General features: G+C 54.9%; 1 protein-coding gene across 4 annotated transcripts in view; it reads left to right on the forward strand.

The window, feature by feature from the left end:
- The window catches only part of CRTAC1 (cartilage acidic protein 1), a 144,807-nt gene that overhangs the window by 103,470 nt on the left and 22,576 nt on the right, over positions 1-18,761 (forward strand). For all 4 annotated transcript variants that reach the window (XM_008526569.2, XM_008526571.2, XM_070609064.1 and 1 more), the window contains exons 6-11: positions 6,680-6,814; positions 10,124-10,269; positions 12,279-12,415; positions 16,181-16,263; positions 17,136-17,236; positions 17,703-17,871. In XM_008526569.2, the coding sequence (XP_008524791.1) occupies positions 6,680-6,814; positions 10,124-10,269; positions 12,279-12,415; positions 16,181-16,263; positions 17,136-17,236; positions 17,703-17,871 (771 nt within the window). The remainder of the gene's footprint in view (positions 1-6,679; positions 6,815-10,123; positions 10,270-12,278; positions 12,416-16,180; positions 16,264-17,135; positions 17,237-17,702; positions 17,872-18,761) is intronic.

The raw sequence follows: 18,761 nt of genomic DNA on the forward strand, positions 1-18,761 counted from the left end.
GAGGTCGGGAGAGGAGAAGGGACTTGCCCAAGGTCATACAGGAGTTTTGTGGAGAAACTAGCACGTAAAGCCCTGTCCCTTTTTGCCTAAACTGCCAAAACTTGCTGACCTTTCTGATGACCTCCGGCTTGAGAATCCTGCTCCAGCCTGCAAGATGAGAGCGGCTGGTGAAGGAGGAAGGCCCCGCACCCACGGGGAACCAGCCCCGGGGAATGGCACTCAGCACTGTCAATGTGGTCCCCGGTTTTTGAGGCTGAGGCCGCTGCGGGCCTGGGGTGCTCCGGGCAGCAGAGGGAGGCCCGGCAGGCCCCGTGGGCAGATCGGCCAATGGCGCTGCCCGCACCCGGGCTGTCCGGCTCCGGGGGAGGGGGAGGGGAGGCCTCCTCTCCAGACCCGATTCCGCGGCGGCCGCTGCTCCGCTGGGTCACAGCGCCATCTAGCGGCCAGCGTAGCCTCTCTCGGGGGACTCGAGGGCCCCGCAGGGCGGTGGTGCGAGAGCCGCTGGTGCTGAGTTGAGCAGACATTAGGCTACTCCCCATGGTTCCTGGTTCGATGAGAATCCCAAGCCCTGATGTCCCCAGCTGCCCGCAGCCTCCTGGAGGCCGGACGTGCCGGGAACTGCCTTGCATGGCAATCCTGAGAACTAGTCTCCCCATGGCAGAGGGCCTGGCATGGAACCCAAGGAGAAGGAAGCTGGGGACCAAGAGGTCTGCTCTGCCTTTGCAGCCCCGAATGACCTTGGGCACGTCTCTCAGCCTCTCTGAGCACCCTGAACTAGCCATCTAGCACAGCTGCTAAAGAGGACAGGGTCTGGAGCCAGAGTGCCAGGTATAGATCCTGCCTCCACCACATCCTCCAGTCCAGGCAACAGTGGACAATTCATTACCCCATCTGGGCCTCAGTTTTCTCACCTGCAGAATGGGGGTGTTGTGAGAATGAAAGGAGGTAAACAGGACACGTCTGGCACTGGGCCTGGCACACAGGTTCTGCCCACTGAGCACAGCAGACATCAACACCCTCCTCCTCTGAGGTCCTGACTTTGTGACCCCAGGGCCCTCTGCTGGGCATCTCCTGCATGTAGGGAATGCCATGCCATGCACAGGGGGAGCACAAAGCAAGCAGACCCAGCCCCGGCCCCGAGGCATTCTCCACACGTCCCCTGGCCTGTCCTCCAGCCCTGGGCACAGGCGTGGGTATCTTCACCCCATCTCCGCTGGAATCCATCCCTCTTCCCTTCTTCTCTCTTGACCCTGCCTCCCCTGGCCTCTACCCTGTCCCCAGGATCCCTGCATTTGGAATTCATCCTTTGAGGGAGCATCTGTCCGGGCTGCAAGGTGGTGATTAAAGAAGCCTTAATAGAAATTTGGAAAGAAAATGAAGGTGGATTTATGACGTTGGGTGGGGAGTTGCACTGTTGGCTGGGAGCAGTGCTGAACAAAGCGGAGGGCTGATCTGATTTATAGGAAGTCATTACTGTAGGAGACGGAGATGCCTGAAGCCCAGCTGAGGCCTCCTGGCGGATCCCACCAGCCAGCACCAGAGAGGTGACCGGGGCCACAGAGTGGGGGCTAGAGCCATCCAGGTCCCCAGGCGGGCACTGGCCTTGCAACAGGAGCGCAGCCAGATCTGACAGGCAGGGACAGGCAGGCCTGGAGTGACAGGCTCCTCAGCCGGGGCCCAGGACCCCCAGGGAGTGCAGCCATGGCCTGCCAGGGGTACCCAAAGCCCCAGGATGCACAGGGTGTCAGATGCAGTAAATGATTGACAGGAGGGGACATCATTTTTCTTTTAAAACAAACATAGATATGTTATCCAACACAAATGCTATCTTGGTAGGCATTTTCTGCAGCTAAAACAAGAGATTTTAAAGCAATGTCAAGCCTGTGGCTGGTTACTCTGGACCTTTCCAGGAGTGCAGAGCCCGTCCCTGCCGAGAGGGGACTTTAGTAGAAAGGTTTGAGAGTGTGCTGTGGGGATGGCACAGCTCTGGGGTCCCTCAGATGTGGGTGGGAGCTGTGATCCTCTGTCTGCCGCCTACGATGATACCTCCCTGAGCGTCCCTTCCTCACCTGGAACAAGAAAGGGTGAGATGAACGGTGCAGGGTCCCTTGTCCAAGGGACCAAACAACAGGGCCCAGAGGAGCTATTCCTGCCTCTCCTTGACCTTCCCTCTCTCCTGAAACAGCTTCTTCCAGGCCCCTCACTGTCTGGGCATTGCACAGAGAAGAACCACTTCCTTCCTGCGCCCATCAGGTGCCTGAGGTTTGGAAATCCCACCAGTGGACAAATGATCGAACCTGGCCACCTGGCCACCTCCCCCTCAAAGTCCTGCAAGGATGGGCAGGAAGGATTGGGGAAGGAATGTCCTTGTCTCGTACCCTCCATACCCATGCCCTGGGAACCCTGCCCAACATCTGGATGGCTCACTGAGGCCTCTCGGATGGCAATGCCAGCAGCAGCACAGTATTACTGTTAGAATTTTCAGGAAATTTAGGATGAGAGACCCTGTTAACATCCTGTCCTTCTCACATCCCCTTCTCCAACACACGTGTGTGCACATGTACACATGCACTGCCCATTGCCCCACCCCTATACTCTTGAGTGGTTTTGCTACTCTTTTACAATATCTTGGATGTTCTTGGCAGCCTGCAGGCCTTGGCATCCACCAGAGTCATATTTCTATCAATTAATCAGCAGAGTAATCCCACGGGTCCAAGTTCCTTGGCCCATGGGCCTTGCTGCAGAGCCTCCACAGTACACAGTCTAGCTGGGCCCAGGAATCCACTCCCAACCACGCTTGTCCTGTGGTCCAGCCTGGAGGATGCTCTGAGAAGTGGAGTGGAAGGAGCCTTGGAGAGTGTCTCATTCTCCCACCCATTTTACAGGGAGGGAGAGCAAGGCCTGCAGAGTTTCCTAACTTCCTGCAGCCAGAGAGGGCGCTAAGGTGGGGCAAGAACCTGGAGGCCTTCCTTAGAGAGCCAATCCCCTGCTTCTTCATCCCTGGGTCCTTCGGCCCGCAGTTTGGGGTGGTCCAGCAGCATGGCTTCCCCATTCCCCACAACCCCTCTTTCTCATCCTCACCCACCCACACCTCCAAGGGCTGACCCAGATGCAATCCCAGAGATGAATCGCCTGCACCCAAATTGGAGTCTGCATCGCCCAAGTGTGGGGGTTCAGAGGTTTAGCGGTGCAGCTCTTAATGGTAAGCGAGGCTGCCCCGTGGGGCTCAGACCTGATGAGTGGATCATCAGAGGGGTGCCGGAATGTGGCAGGAGGAAGGGGGGCGCTGGGGGAGCTCGTTTTCCCCTGTGGTCCAGCACTCCTTCAGGAAGGCAGGGCAGGGAGCGGCATTCACACCCCACAGAACAAGGAGGCCTTTGAAGCTTGAAAGTGCTGGGAAAATAAAGGGATATTATTCACCCAGCAGGTGGGAAATCGTCCCAGCTAATGACTATGTGGCACCTGACATTTTCCAAGGTACCTTCCAAAAAACACTCACTTAATATTTATGATAGCCCTGAGAAGCAGCTATTATTATTATCAGTCTCGAGTTATAGGTGAGAAAACAGATGCTCAGAAAGGCTCAGTGATGTGCCCAAGGTCACACAGCTCGAACTTTCTGATCCCCAGTCTTTCCCACCACTAGGGCTGCCTTTCCAGCCCCAACTGGGAACTGCTTGTCCCCAAGAAGATGTACTGGCCTCAAGAATAAAAGAATTAATTGATGTAAAGTGGAGTTTAAGTCTCTATTGGGACTCCTTCTCCAAGGCTAAATAAAGGCTGACTTCCTCCTTGGTAGCCCCATAAAGTGTGTGCTACCCCTTAGGAGGGGAGGACAAGGTGGGGATGATGGAGGAGCGGGGAGGAAGAACTGGGGGAGGAGGAGGAAAGTCTGGGTAGAAGATGCTGAAGAAGGGGCCTCGGTCATGAACCAGGCAGGGAGTGGAGTGTCAGACCACACTTAGGATGGATGGATTTTATTGGTTTGGAGAGGACTTACATGATCCACCTGGGGGTAGTTTCCCCTGCAGCATCAGCGAGGGGTACAGACACCCGGCTGTCCCTGCCTCAGACCCCAGTTAGGCCCTCCATCCTGCGGCTGGTGGGGCCGGTGCCCAAGAGGCCGGCTCACTGACTGTCCACTCACCTGCTCCCCAACTGTGCAGCAAACTTGCCAAGAAAGAGTTGTGGGTAACATCTCTGTTATGGTCTGGTTGCCATGGCAATAAATTGTCACTAATTAGTAGTGTGGTTACCATGGTAATTTTCTAGTAATTACAGGTTACAAATGGTGCAAGGCTTCAACCCAACCCAATTAGTTAATTAGAAAGATTTAGAAATTTGTCCAAGAGGGAAATAACCTGCTTTGTAGAAAATGAAAGGAATGTGTCACAGCTTGGGAGCCAGAGGCAGAGAGGAAATTGGAGGATGCCGGGGCCGGGGAGGAAAAATGGAGTTGCATGGCGGCAAATCCCGCAGCCCCACCTGGAATTTCCAGGGGCCCAGGCGAGGCCGAGGGTTTCTCACGGAAGCCTGCTCCTGGACTGGAGTCTGGCAGGACCAGGGCAGGAACAGCTGCCAGAGCCACTCGGCAGCAACCCTTTGAATGGGCAGAAGTGGTGCCCAGGTTGCAGCCCAGACCCCTCCCTGCTGGCTTTAGGAAAGGCATCTGAAAACGTCCTAATGAAAAGCACATGCCACATCTTGGATGATGCTCTCCAGAAGCTTTGTGGATTTAGTGGCTCCATTTTCATGAGGTTTGGGCTCTCCTTGAGAGCTAATTAGATTACCTGAGAGGAATCTGGAGGCACAGGGCCCAGAATGTGTTAACGAGGAGCCCAACCATGGGAGCAATGAGAGTGGCAATGCCATTTTGCCCACTCTGTCCCCCTGGCCCCAAACACCGGCCCTGGTGCACAGGCTCCGTTTGCACAGGTGAGAATGGCCCCATGATTTCCTCCAGGGACATCTCTCAGAGGACAGGAGCAGCCTGGGGACCAAGAGAACCTTCATCCCAAATTAGCACAGTCGCTCTGCGGAAACCTCTGCCCCATCCAGAGGCGGGCAGGCAGGGGGCCTGGCCTGTCATCACTCAGGTCTGCCTGAGCGCTCATTTATTTAAAAAAAAAAAATCGAGTTCTTCTGAGCGCTCTGAGAACTGTTCTTATAGTACTGAACAGTCCTTTAGAGCAGCGCTTTTCAAACTTTACTGTCCACATAAAGCACCCAGGGGATCTGGTAGGATGCGGGTCCTGATTGGGCCGGGGCCTGAGATTCTGCGTTTCTAACAAGCTCCCAGGTGACGCCCCTGCGGCAGGTCCGCGGACCTGACTCTGAGTAGCGAGGTTGTAGGATTCACAGAGACCTTTCACGTGTCTCTCCTCATTTTATCCTCTCGAAAACCCTGAAATAGAAAAGGCAGGTCATGCTGGCCCCGTTTTATAGATGAAGAAACTGAGGCTAAACGGGTAATGTAAATTGCCCAAGGTCACGCAGTTTTGTAAAAATCCAAGGGGGGACTAGAATCCACATCCTGGTCCTGGTCAGGCTGTTTTCTGCTCAGTGTTTCCACCGTTTGGGGGGGTGGCTTTGGGGGCTTTATTTGAAAACCACCGATTGGGGGTGGTTTGTTCAAGACGTCTGAAGATTGGACTTCTTGATGTGGTAGCTCAAATTTGATCTTGGAGACTTCAAACCATAATGTAGAGCTGGCTTGATTCCTTTCTTCCTTCAAAAATATACACTTTATTGGATTTTTTCCCCTTTCAAACTACAGAAGGAATTCTTGTTGCAACAAGCCAAACAATACAAAGACATTCAAAAAAAAGGCCAGCTACTGTCTCTCCTTCCTTCCCCAATCCCCCCCGTCAAGGTAGCCCAAAGCGCAGCCTTTCCCACCTTTCCCCAAACTCAAGAGCAAGCTTACACAAACAAGTCCAGGAATATCATGTGCTTTCCTTTTTTTTTTTTTTAATAAAAGTAAGATCACACAGTACTATTACTTGGCGAATTGTTTTTTCATTTAACAGTATGTCATGGGCATGCTTCCAAGTCAATACGTATGGATCTGCCAGTCTTTTTAGTAGCTGCAGAGTGGTCCATCATATGGATGCGCCGTAATCCATCAACCAGTAACTGTTGATGGACGTGCAGGTTGTTCCCAATTGTTTACCACGTCAAACAAAGCCAAGTAAGCATCGTTGTACCTACAGCTGGAATCTACTCCTGTAGGTTCTTAGAACAGGGACGCCCCCAGTGTCTTGACCAGCATGTGTGTGACTAGGGATGGGGCTAGGGGTTGTCAGGGAAATCTGTGACTTGACCCAGATGTTGTGGGTAGAGGTGGGATTAGGATTATTGTCATTCCACCAGCGAAGGGAAGGGAAGGACCTGTGTGGTGGCCTTTGTGTTCCTTAGGTCGTAGAATCATTCCTTTGGCACAAAGTGACCTGATCTTGCTCCTCACTTGCCTTGTCATCAGTGTGGTCACCCTCCACACAGGTTTGTGGGACTGTGAGTCCAGATCTGGGCTCAGGGAAACATCCAGAAAGTTGGAATTCCAGCACCCCAGGTTCTTCTGAGGCATCACCGTAGCAGCTTCTCAGAGGCAGCCCCCGTCCTCCACACGGGCCTGGGGCTTTGCTTCTGCCACCTTCTGTGCATCGATGTCCTCTCCTAGGGGGCCGGGGTGTCAGCGTGGGCCCCATCCTCAGCAGCAGTGCCTCGGATATCTTCTGTGACAACGAGAATGGACCCAACTTCCTCTTCCACAACCGGGGCGATGGCACCTTCGTGGACGCTGCTGCCAGCGCTGGTGAGTGCAGCCACTGCTCTGTGTCACTTAGACCCCCAAACCCATAGGGGACTCTGGGCTGCCCTGCCCCTCCAGCATGACCTCACAGGCCTCAGGGAGAGCAGGACAAGTCATCCTCTGCACCACACAGGGAAACGATGCTTGTCACCTCCAATTCCACATCCCCCATGGCTCAGGCCACAGGGGATGTTTGCCATGGAAGAGGGGGACCTTGAACTCCTGACTGTTATCCATTTTCTAGCAACTGAAATTGGCCCATGTTCCTCTGAGTCTTGCTTGGGTCTCTCAGCATCAATTTCCCCTCCAAGCTGCCTCTCTGCATCCCCCTCCCACATTCATCTTAAACATTCGATTCAATCCACTAACCATTTATTAAGCCCCTGCTAAGTGCCAGGCTAGTGCTAAGAGCTGGGGATGCTGACCTGAGTAAGGCTAAGACCACCTCACCCCCCAGACACATGCACACAAGGCACTGACATTCTAGAGGGGGAAACAGACAAGTAAACAAATAGCTCTAATAAGAAGCAGAATAAAATCCACGTAAAACAGTGCTCCAGGCTCCCAGTGTGCTCTCCTTCCTCTCTCTATGCTCATCCCTCATCTGCCTCAGGGCCTTTGTACCTGCTATTCTCCCCCCTTGAAATGCCCTCTCCCCCTTCTCTATCTGCAGAACTTCTATTTATCCTTCAACACTCAGCTCAGATGTTATCTGTGAACGCTTTCTTGCCTCCCTCTATGGCACCTAGCAGAGATTGGCACTCCCTCCTCTGCGTTTCCACTGCCCTTGCATGTACCTCTCCCCCCGGTTTCTACATAGCTATAACAATCTGTCTATGTCTACAAGGACTGGGCACTATTCTGTTCATTCTTGACACAATGCTCAGCACACGGTGGTCACCCAGTAACTTTTGCTGAATGACAGAGTGGACGCCCCATAAGTTTGTGGATGTAATCAGTCTGCCCTTCAGCCACTTCTCCCCACCCACGTCCTCCCCACCCTGCCAACGAACAGAAGGTTTGATTTTGCCTCCTTCTTGGCGGCATAGGGACAAGCTCTGGCCTCCAGAAGAAGAGGTGAGCGGGGATCCAGACACATAGATCAGAGCTCCAGCTGATGCTGACGGCTAGCATCCAATCCCCGAGCGTGTGCTAGTCCATTCTCTGTGACTTAGGAGTACCTGCTGCCCTGCTGTCTGCTGGGAGTTCCCAATTGGAACACCCCTCACACACTTGTAGCCAGTGGATCCCCGTCCTTGCCTCTCCCTCTTCTCCTTCCCCGGCAAAGCTAAAGTTGGAGGCAGCTCCCCTGGCCTGTCCTCCCACCCAGCTCACCCCTCCTGGTGCTGTATACTCTGGCAGCGAAATTTCTCATTGCTGAAAAATCATAAAATGAAGAGGAGGCGGTGGTGGAGAAAACCTAGAGGATTTGATAAGGTGTTAAAGAGATAGAAGCAGAGGTGAGCGAACAAGTTGGAGTGGGAGAAGGTATCAGGCAGGAGGAGAGAGGAAAGGTGCTAGGCCCGTAATTGAAAGTCAGAACGATTGCAGGGGCTTAACAAGACATGTCAAGAGGGCATTCATCACCCAAACAGATGCTGCTGTGAAATGCAGCCTGGCACCGATTATTCCCGTGAAAGGGAACCAGCTTCTTGTCAAGGTGCCTCGTAGATAGGAGAGAAATGGGCCAACACAGAAGGCCACCGACATTAGGGCTGGGGGGGGGGGAGGGGGTTCAGAGAATTATGGGGTATTAATCCTAGAGGTTGGAGGCAACCCCCATTCCTTTGCAAACCGTCTTTCTCAAGCCTGGGTCTCACTGCCTCTTCTCCCCCCATCCCACCCCTCCTGGGATCCTTCCCTCCCCCAAGAGGGTGCTCAGCCTCCAGGGTTCTCAGGGCGTCCCTCCCTCTCCTGGCTCCCATCCTCAGGATCTCTGTGTTTGCAGCTGGAAAAGCTCCCAGTGCCGTGGGGTCTGTGATCCCCACCTCCCACTATATTGTCCTATTGCCCACCAACTCCGAGGGCCTGGTGACCAATGGCAGTTTGTCCTCCAAAAGAGTCAGCAAGGGTGTTTAGAGCTGGCACCCCCTACCTTTCAGCTCTGCCCTTGGCCTGAAGGAACGTGTCTGCCTTGGGCAGCCAGGAGGTCAGGCCATCCTTTGAGTAAAGCCACCCTCCGTCCTCCCCCAGGATCAGCTCAGTCCCATGGCCACTGGCAGATGCAGGGACAGTGTAAGCAGATGCCATTGGACACAGAAGCTTCCCTTCCTCGATCTCACAAGGCCCGCTGTGGGTTTCTCTGTCATGGTGCAATATTTTCTCAGCTGTCACCAACATCCCCAGTTGCCTTCTGTCAAATTATTTACGTGTCTTCCTTCATTCAGCAAGTATTTACTGACAACCACCGGGTCACCACAGGCCCTGAGACAGACGCTGTGTGAACACAGGTGAACAAGAAGATAGACCCTGACCTCATAGAGCGTAAGGTCTAGAGGGATAACAGGACCGTGAGCAAGAAAACCACGAAGGAGCATAATTGCACGTGTGATCAGCACGATGGAGAAAAAGAACAGGAGGCTGTCAGAGTGAATGACAGGGAGGGTGGGAGGGGCTGTTTTTGTGAGAGTGGTCAGGGAAGGCTTCCCTGGGGAGGTGCCATTGTAGCTGAGAGCAGAAGAAAAACAAGGAGCCAGGTACCTGAGAGCCAGGGGAAGAACATCCCGGGAGGAGAGACCAGCTTGAACAAGGCCCCAGAAGCTGGAAAGTACTTGGTTTGTTTGAGGAATGAAGGGAGCACAGGGTGGCCAGAGCTTATGAGTAAGGGGGAAAGTGGTACCAGAGAAAGACCAGGTAAGGTGGGTGGAGGCCTTGCACTCCCTGGACAGGAATTTGAACTTGACCCAAGAATACTAGGGAGCTACTGAGAGATTTAAGCAAAGAGTGACAATCAATGTAACATCACCCAGTGGCAGTGTCGCCACTGGCTGGGGAGGCCTTCAGTCCTCCAGAATTTCCACCAGTCTCCTTCCTCCCACCCATGCCCCCCAAAACTGAGTAAAAATAGTGTGCTTGCTGGGCAAATGCCGCTTGAAGATAAGTCTCTGGTCCCCTTCGCAACCAGATGGCAGTCCCACCTCCCGCCCCTAAGGAGAATTCTGGGATGGCAGCCGCATCTCCTCATCTGCTCCCCAGAGGGCAAGGGACAGAGGAGGTGACCCTGCCTTGTTGCTCTTCATGGAGCTCCCGCAAGGTGAGTGGTGGTGGAGGCTGCAGGGGGTGCTGCCCTGAGGGTCCTGCCTTTCCTCCCAGGTGTGGACGACCCCCACCAGCATGGGCGAGGTGTCGCCCTGGCTGACTTCAACCGCGACGGCAAAGTGGACATCGTCTATGGCAACTGGAACGGCCCCCATCGCCTCTACCTGCAGATGAGCGCCCACGGGCAGGTCCGCTTCCGGGTAAGAAGGGGCCTCTCCCTCCCTCTCTTCTGCCACCAGCACTGCGAGTGGCCCTGCCTTGTCCTGGGGATACAACCCGGCCTGTGCCTCTCACCAGGCTGAGAAGGAGCTGTGGCTCTGGAGAGCCTGATGGGGGCAGGCCACAAGGAAGGCAACATCTGGGGGACCATGGACTCCATCCTGGGCTGCTGCAGTGTCTATAGTTTCCGGAGCAGAGAGAGCCGTGAGCCGAGGAGGGAGAGCAGCCCCCCAATGTGGGTGGGAGCAGGGCAGAGGAGCCCCAAAAGGCTGACTTCGTTCTCTGGATTGGGGGCACCTAGGTCTTGCCAAAAACCCCGGAGGGAACAAGAAAACTCCAGCATTTGCCTGAGGCTTGATGGTCCTGGGGAAGTCTCCAGGGACCTTATGTCCGGGTGACCACCACAAGTGCCCTCCCCTGTAGGCAGCCACCTGGGGGTGCTCAGGCCCAGCCGCTCCCTCCCTGCAGAGGCTTGAGCCCCAGGCTCTCTGGGTGAGGAGGAGGTGTCCCTGAACTTGGGACAGTTGATTCTGGAATCCTGGATGATTCTCATCTTTATTCAGCTTTTTGTTCTCACCCAGGTTCTCTGCCAGGGGCGACTTTTCCCCCAACCCAGTACATGGGACAATGTCTGGGACGTTCTTGGTTGTCACAAATGGGATAGAGGGTGCTACTGGCATCTCGTGGGCAGAGGCCAGGCATGCTGCCATGTGTCCCACAACGCACGGGACAGCCCCACAGCAAAGAGCGATCCAGTCCCAAATGTCGGTGCCCAGGTGGAGGAGCCCTGCTGACCTTCTGACGGCCCCTCCCCAGAGCTCACAGGAGCCAGGATAATAGGAAGAATAGATGCCCCCTTGTCAAGGCCTCCCGTGTGCCGGGGACGGTGCTAAGTGCTCCACAGACATTATCTCAGAGGCCCAGGCGTCCCGTGGGACAGCCCCAAGGGCTGTGTAGGTTTCCATTTTTGTAGGATCAATAGAATAATAACGAACTTGGGATCCTAAGGTCTCTGTTCCCCAGCTCTTAAGGCCCTGCTCAGCCCACCCTGACCAACTGGCCAGGCTCTTAGTCAGCCTCATTACAGCACTGATGGGGACAATGTCCCTCCTCAGCCTCCCCAGAGCAGGCAGCTCATTCCTGCGGCCAACAGAGATGGCTTGCCGTCAGAGGCCCGGGGCAGAACCAGGCCCATGGGCCGCAGGACACGCCCAGAGGGCCCAGAGACACCACCTGTGCCCTTCCCAGCCCCGGAGGCAGCAACAACACAGCAAACAGCCACTGCTGCCACATTCCCTGGGGCTGCCAGCAGGGGCAAGGCCAGGACAGATGCCCATGATCTGTCTCATGCCCCTCTATGCCAAGCATTTCACAGGCAGTCCTCACATCCGGGGCAGCTCTTACCAGCCCCATGTTACTGATGAGGGAAGTGAGTTCTAGGGGCTTAGATAACTTACCTAAGATCATACAGCTGGTCAGCTGAGAAGCCTGGATTCAAGTGCACAGCACTTTCCAGGGTCCACCCAGCTTCCGACTCTCACCGCGGAGGAGGAAGGATGCCTGCTGGAAAGGGCATCGCCTCGGGAATCAGAAGCCCTGGCTACGGCCTCATGCGTTAGCTCATGCGTTAGCTGTGACTATGGGCAGGTCCCATCCTTCTCCGGGACTCGGTTGCCTCGCCTGTAACATAGGATACTAATGTCCGTGCTGCTTCAGGGACTGGCGGGAGGGCTACACGTGATCCTGGCTAGGGAACAGCGAGTGCTTCGCTGGTGAACCGGGACTGTTCCTCTTACCTCCTTGTTCTACAAGCAGCCTGAGGTTCTTGTGGTCCTGAATGCGGCCACTCGAGTCCCATGCTGGGAGGGGAGGGGGCGTGTTAGGTCGAGCAGCATCCCCCAGGACACACACAGTGCGGGGAGCCGGCCTCTCGCCCACTCCCAGCCTCCCCTGCGTCTGCCTGCTGACCGGCAGCCCTCTCCCCTCCCAGGACATCGCCTCGCCCAAGTTCTCCATGCCCTCCCCAGTCCGCACGGTCATCGCCGCCGACTTTGACAACGACCAGGAGCTGGAGATCTTCTTCAACAACTTCGCCCACCGCAGCTCCTCAGCCAACCGCCTCTTCCGGTAGACACTTCAGCCTGGCTCAAGGCTACCCACTTGTGATGGCCAGGGGTCAGGGAGGAAGGTGTAGGGCTCAGAAGGGAAGCCCCAAGGGCTGAGGTGGGGGAAGGTCCCCTGATAAAGGAACAGAGAAGAGGGAAGGACAGGATTGGGCAAGAGACTGCGAGAATGGAGGGCGAATCCTGGGCAGAAAGCCGGCCTCCTGCTGTTGTGGGGGGAAATGGGCAGAGGGACATGGTCAGGTGCCCAGAAACCAGGCTCCACACTACCACAAAAAAGGATGACAGTCAAATCCATTTGGGCACACCTGGGTTAAGCAAAGACAGGCAGGTTTATTGACTGCAGGACTTCTCAGAGCCTTAACATCACCATGAGTATTTTTACTTTCTGAAAGATGGATGGAGTATTCCAAATAGATTTGACCACAGGACACTTTTTTCAAAGATTTTCCTCTTGGGACTGATGCACTGGAAAGCATCCTTTGAGAAATGTCAGATGAGACAAGTAATGGTAGACAAGGAAAAGGGAGTTACAGAATGAAAGCATCTGAGCATCAAAGCATCTGAGCATTGCGTCGAGGGAAGAAGGGTTGGATTTTCAGAGGCAACACATCTCTAAGAGGGGAGGCCATTGGCATCAGTCACCGAGTGCTTATTTAAAGTGCAGAGTCCCAGGCCCAACCCAGATCCCCTGAATCAGAATCTCGGGGGTGCGGCCCAGGAATCTGAATTTCTAACAAGTGCACCAGGCATCAGGTAATTCTTATCAAACTGAAGTTTGAGAAGTGCTGTTGGGGAACAACCTCAGGACCCACGTGGCCTGAAACGGCCCTGTTCCTGGCCTGAAACACGCTAGTAGAGCTCGGGACCAGGTCGGGAGAGGAGGGGGGGCTGCGGCGCGGGCTCAGGGAACAGGCCAGACCACCACCTGCTCACTCCCAGGCCCCGTGCCCTCCCCTAGGAGGGCCCCAACTATTAATAAAAGGCGAGAGCTGTGACTAAGCGTGTTTTAAAATATAATTATTAACAAAGCATCAATCCTGACTGGATGTAATCACCCCCCGAAGGCACCAGATTTACTAATTAGGTGCCTTGCAAAAAGCTTATTCACAACTTCCAGATTAATTGCAGAAGATCAATTGCTCATTAACAGAGACACTGCTTTCCTTCTTGGGCTAATAAAGTGTCACTCGCCAGGGCCCCTGAACACCAAGGAGTCTAGTGCTCTCATCTCTGTGGCCCAAGATCCAAGCACCTCCCCCTGCCCCCTGCCCGCCCTGCCTGTCAAACCTCCCAGCCTCCCTCCGGCTGCTCCGAGGGCCCTGGGCTGTCTGTGGACAGGGTCACCACGCGGTCGCCCTGTGGCTTAGTGTGTTTGTTTCCATGCAGTGGCCGCAAAAGCCACTTCCCGGGTACGTGGCTGTGCCCCAAGTCCCCATGGCAGATGGCTGGGGCCTGAGCACACAGTGGAGAGTGTGGGAGCTACATCTGGGGCTGCCGCTCAGCGGCAACTCTGGAAGCTGAGCCCCCACCTGTCCCATACCGCTGGGCTTTTCACCTGTCGCTGAATGGAACACGGTGGGCTCCTTGTAGGAGGCACTGTGGACTCAAAGCCTCGGGTGTGCCTCAGTCTGCAAGTCCTTCAGGGACGACTAGGGGGACCGGGGGACTCATCGCTCAAACTGAATGCTTAATGAGAGGGCAAGGGGGCCTGTTAATATAGGCGGGACAACAGGCAGAAACGAGATGCTCCCAGGCCAACCAGGAGATGTGTGGTCACACTGCTTACACATCTAAACATGCCTCTGGTCTGCTCTCGTCCCTCCACCCCTACGCCACAGCACTCCCGTCTCTCTCAAGGTGGTCCCTGCACCCGCCTCCAGCTGGTCTCCCTGTGTCTACTTCTGCAGAGCAAGCTGTTGAAAATGCAAATCTGGCCACACCCCTCTTCCACCTGAACCCTTTAGCAGCACCCCGTTGCCTTCTCTGATATGTTCCATGTGGTCCTGCTTTGTCCCCAGCCTTGTCACTCCCCACTTCCCTGTTTACACCTCCATACCAGACACCCCCAGCTTCTTTCAGTTCTGGGCTGGGCCAGACGTGGACTCTCACGACCCACAGGCTCTGCGCCTCGCTTCTCCCTCTTCATCTGAGTGACATGTACTCAGGCATCCTTCTGGTCTCAGCTTAGTTGGCCCTTCCTTCTGGAAGCCTGCCCTGGTTGTGCAAATCTGGGTGAGCTTGCCCAGCTCTGCACCACCCTCGGCCCCACTCTCCCTGTCGGCCTTCAGCACTGTGCACGGGACTCCCTGTCCCCGTGGAGGCTGAGCTCCATCCTTCCTGGGACACACCACAGCTGCAGGCCCCCACACGGTGCCTGGCACACCGCAGTTGCTGCTACAGGAGGATTTGTTCAGTAAATACATAAATGCAGAGGAACTGCTGGGCTCTATCCTCAGGAACCCTTAACTGCATTGTCACCTGAACCAAGGGGTGTCTCTGCCCAGCTGTGGCAGAGTCTTTAGGACATGAGTGGTGAAAAGGACTGTGGGTGTTAGCAGGCTGAGGCATACACACCTCCAGCAGGTGTGTACATACCCAGTGCACCACAAGGCGTGCTGCGCGCTGCCCACTGCCCATTCTGCACGCATGGATGTGCTCAGCGCAGATGCCCATGTGGACAAAGGACACCTCCCTGGGTGTCTGCTATACTATGCAGACACCCTGCAGTTCTGTCAGCACTCTCTGCTGTCCATCCACCAGAGGCTCCAGCTCAGGGGACCCCAGCCCCCTCCTGGAAACACTGTCCGCATCACAGCCCTCTGGTGACTCTGATTTGGGTGGACAACAGCCCCCTGCAATGGGCCCGGGGGAAAGTGATACAGATCCTCCTGGCCCTTTGCCTCCCCCAGCAGTGCTCCACACATCCAGGGCAGAGCACCCAAGGCTGTGAGAATCTAATGAGTGAGAAAAATTGGAAAGGAAAGCTCACCAACGTGATCGGCATTCAGCTCAGTGTGGAGAAAGAGCCGGACGTTTGCAGTGGACTTTTCCGAAGCAAATATTACCAGGATTCAGAGTTCAAAATAGACAGAACCCCTACAACCCAAAGGGACCACTTTCCTCCCTTTTGCCTGTGGAATTTATCCTTGCATCCTTGCACAGACATGTGCTTGGAGCTTCCTGAGAGCCAGGCACTGTGCTAGATGCTGTGGAAGATGCAAAGACTAATAATATTGGTCCCAGCTGGAGAAAACTCCCAGTCTAACTTAGGGAATAAGATACATCAGAGAGAGCTTTAACAAAGGAAGAGAGTGATAAAGTCAAAGCAGGAAGGCATGGCTGCTGGCAGGACGATCAGGGCAGGCTTGCAGGAGGTGGCATTTGAGTGAGGGCTGCACCCTGGGTAGCATCCAGAACTCAGAAACCCAGGGCCCCATGAAGGAAAGTGAAGGTCAGCTGGAGGTAGCTGTGTCCCTGCCCCTTCTCCATCCATCAACGGCCCTTGCCCAGGCTGTCTATAATTCATCCATTAGAGAAGGAAAAATCAATATTTACCAACACAAATTAAAACCCAAGAAGGGAACAGGGAGGGTCTGTGAGCAGAGAGTGGCTCTGTAGGCATCCAGGTGGCAGCCCATGCACAACGGGACCTGGGGATTCTCAGGGGACAGAGAATGGAGCCAGTGGGCCTCTAGGTCCAGGGGGCCCACCGAGGCCTCGCCAGCTTGCTACTCATCCATGAACAGGCGTGTCTCCTCTCCTGCAGCGTCATCCGCAGGGAACACGGCGATCCCCTCATCGAGGAGCTCAATCCTGGCGATGCCTTGGAGCCTGAGGGCCGGGGCACAGGTGAGGGCACCTGAAGGCTCGGCCTGCACTCCCCTGTCTCAGGGCTGCCCACACCCCGGAGGCAGGGCTGGAGAGGTGGGGCAGCCAGCCCCATGGTGGGGCTTCTCCTGTCCCTGCCACTCTGAGGGCTGAGACCCTAGAGCAGGGGTGAGAGTGGAGGTGGAGGAGCCCCTGGGAGTGCCAGGCAGGAGCAGAGGAGGGGCTGGTCCACTCTCCCAGTCCCGGGGCCTCAGCGTGTGGGTGTCTGGGAATCCACGGGCAGTGGCTTCTCTAGCAGTGCCTTGCTGGGTGGAGATGGAAAGGAGAGGCTGGGGGTCCTGCGGTCTGACCCCTCCCTGTTGGCACTCAGCGTGGTGTCAGAGAAAGAACGCTGTCTTAGAAGTCCTGAGACCCAGTCCTCCATTGTCTCAAGTGTGGTCCTGGAAAAGTTGCTTCATTTTCTGGTTTCCACATCCATCAGTTGGGGATAATTACATCTGCCCTCCTCACACCTCTGGGTTGCAGTGAGGACCCTAAGGAGATGGTGCACATGCAAACACTGGATAGACTGACCCAAACTGTGTAAATACGAAGGGTGTGTATCTAGAAAGACCAGAAAGAAGTCTTCATGGTCTGACTAATGTGCATCCTCTCTCTCCACGCAAAAGTGCAGGCGAAGAAGGAAAGAGAACCCCTCTTCCATGAATTCCTCCCGTGAGCTGGCCATTGGGAAGGAGAGGAGATGGGCTTCTAGCGCCAGTCTTCCTGCCCAGGGCTGTGCTCTTTCTCTGGCCCACACTCAGGCACACGTGCATGACATGGCGCTGCTGGGAAGCCCCTCCCCATCATGGGTCTCCTGGCCGATGGTCACAGTGGAATCTGCATTGTTGCAGGGGGTGTGGTGACAGACTTCGATGGAGACGGGATGCTAGACCTCATCTTGTCCCACGGAGAGTCCATGGCTCAGCCGCTGTCTGTCTTCCGGGGAAATCAGGTGTGCGTGGACCTCGGGACCCGTGGAATCCAGCCCAGTGTGTGCTCCCCTGGGCCTAGGGTGGATCCAGGCAGGGGAGCCCCGATGCTTGCTTGACCAGCGGGAGATGGAAATCCTGGGACCCAGAGGACACAAATAAATTCCCAGTTCTCACAGTAAACCTCTGAGAAGGGCTGCCTCCCAGGAGAAGCCCCTTACCCCTCTGCCTTTCACTGGCATTTCTCATCCAAAAACTGTTCTTTCTGAGTCTGTTGGCTTTCCCTCCTCTTTTCCCAGTGCCTCTCTTTCCAAACGTCATCCAATCTGTATGCCTTGCCCACCTTGCCTGCTCGGCTTCCTCCTCCTGTCTTTCCTCTGCCCCTTTTCTTCTCTTCCTCTTTGTACTTCCCTCCCTCTCTTTTCCTCCCTCCCTGCTCCTCCCACTCACCCTACTGATGCCCAGGGCCTGCCTTCCTCCCACCTACAGGGCTTCAGCAACAACTGGCTGCGAGTGGTGCCACGGACCCGGTTTGGGGCATTCGCCAGGGGGGCTAAGGTCGTGCTGTACACCAAGAAGAGCGGGGCCCACCTGAGGATCATCGACGGGGGCTCGGGTTACCTGTGCGAGATGGAGCCCGTGGCACACTTTGGCTTGGGTGAGTCAGGGCCTCAGGATATGGGATGGGGGCACATGCGGTAAGCTGTTGTCAAGACAGTGGTCCTGAACCTACCTCACGCTGCATGCTGAGTGAGGCAGGACTCACAGCCCGAGCATCTTCCAGTACCAGGTTACTGCCGCAGTCATGGCGGACGCCAGCTATGGGAGGCAACCGTGCTCTGAGAAGAACCTCAGCTCAAGAGGGAGGTTTCTGTGCCCCACCCATTGCAGGGGTCCCCTCCCTGGTGCCTCTGTTGAATTAGTTCACCTTGGGGTCAGAGTATTTAATCTTTCATTTGTCCAAGGCTGTGGCCTTGTTCTTCCAAGATTGCTCTGCACGAGACTTGTCCAAACCAGCTGTTTCCCTGGCCTCTTGGGAGTTGGCTCAGTGATGAAAGTCTCACCAAACCCCTGGTGCCTTCCCCTGTACAGGAGGCTTGGGGAAGGCATGCATTCTCAGCGTGAGCAACATCACCCCCAAGGGGGCGAAAATTGGTTCTTGGCTGGGGGAGTGAAAAAATCCTACTCTTTTATTATATATATATAAAGACACAGATATACACATAGTACATAGACAGACAGTATGTCTGTAGTATTAATGAGATATCAATACATGCCTATTAGAACAGCTAAAGTAAAAAATAATGACAATACCAAATGCTGGCAAGGATGTGGAGAAACTGGATCTCTTACTCATTGCTGGTGGGAATGTAAAATGGTATGGCTACTCTGGAAAATAGTTTGGCAGTTTCTTTTAAAAACAAAAAACTAAACATAAACTACTATAAGACCCAGCAATTGCACTCCTGGGCATTTATCCCAGGTGAATGAAAACATATGTCCACATAAAAATCTATGCAGGATTGTTCATAGTAGCCTTATCTGTAA

This window comes from Equus przewalskii, chromosome 1 (genome assembly GCF_037783145.1).
Source record: "Equus przewalskii isolate Varuska chromosome 1, EquPr2, whole genome shotgun sequence".
Taxonomy (NCBI): domain Eukaryota; kingdom Metazoa; phylum Chordata; class Mammalia; order Perissodactyla; family Equidae; genus Equus; species Equus przewalskii.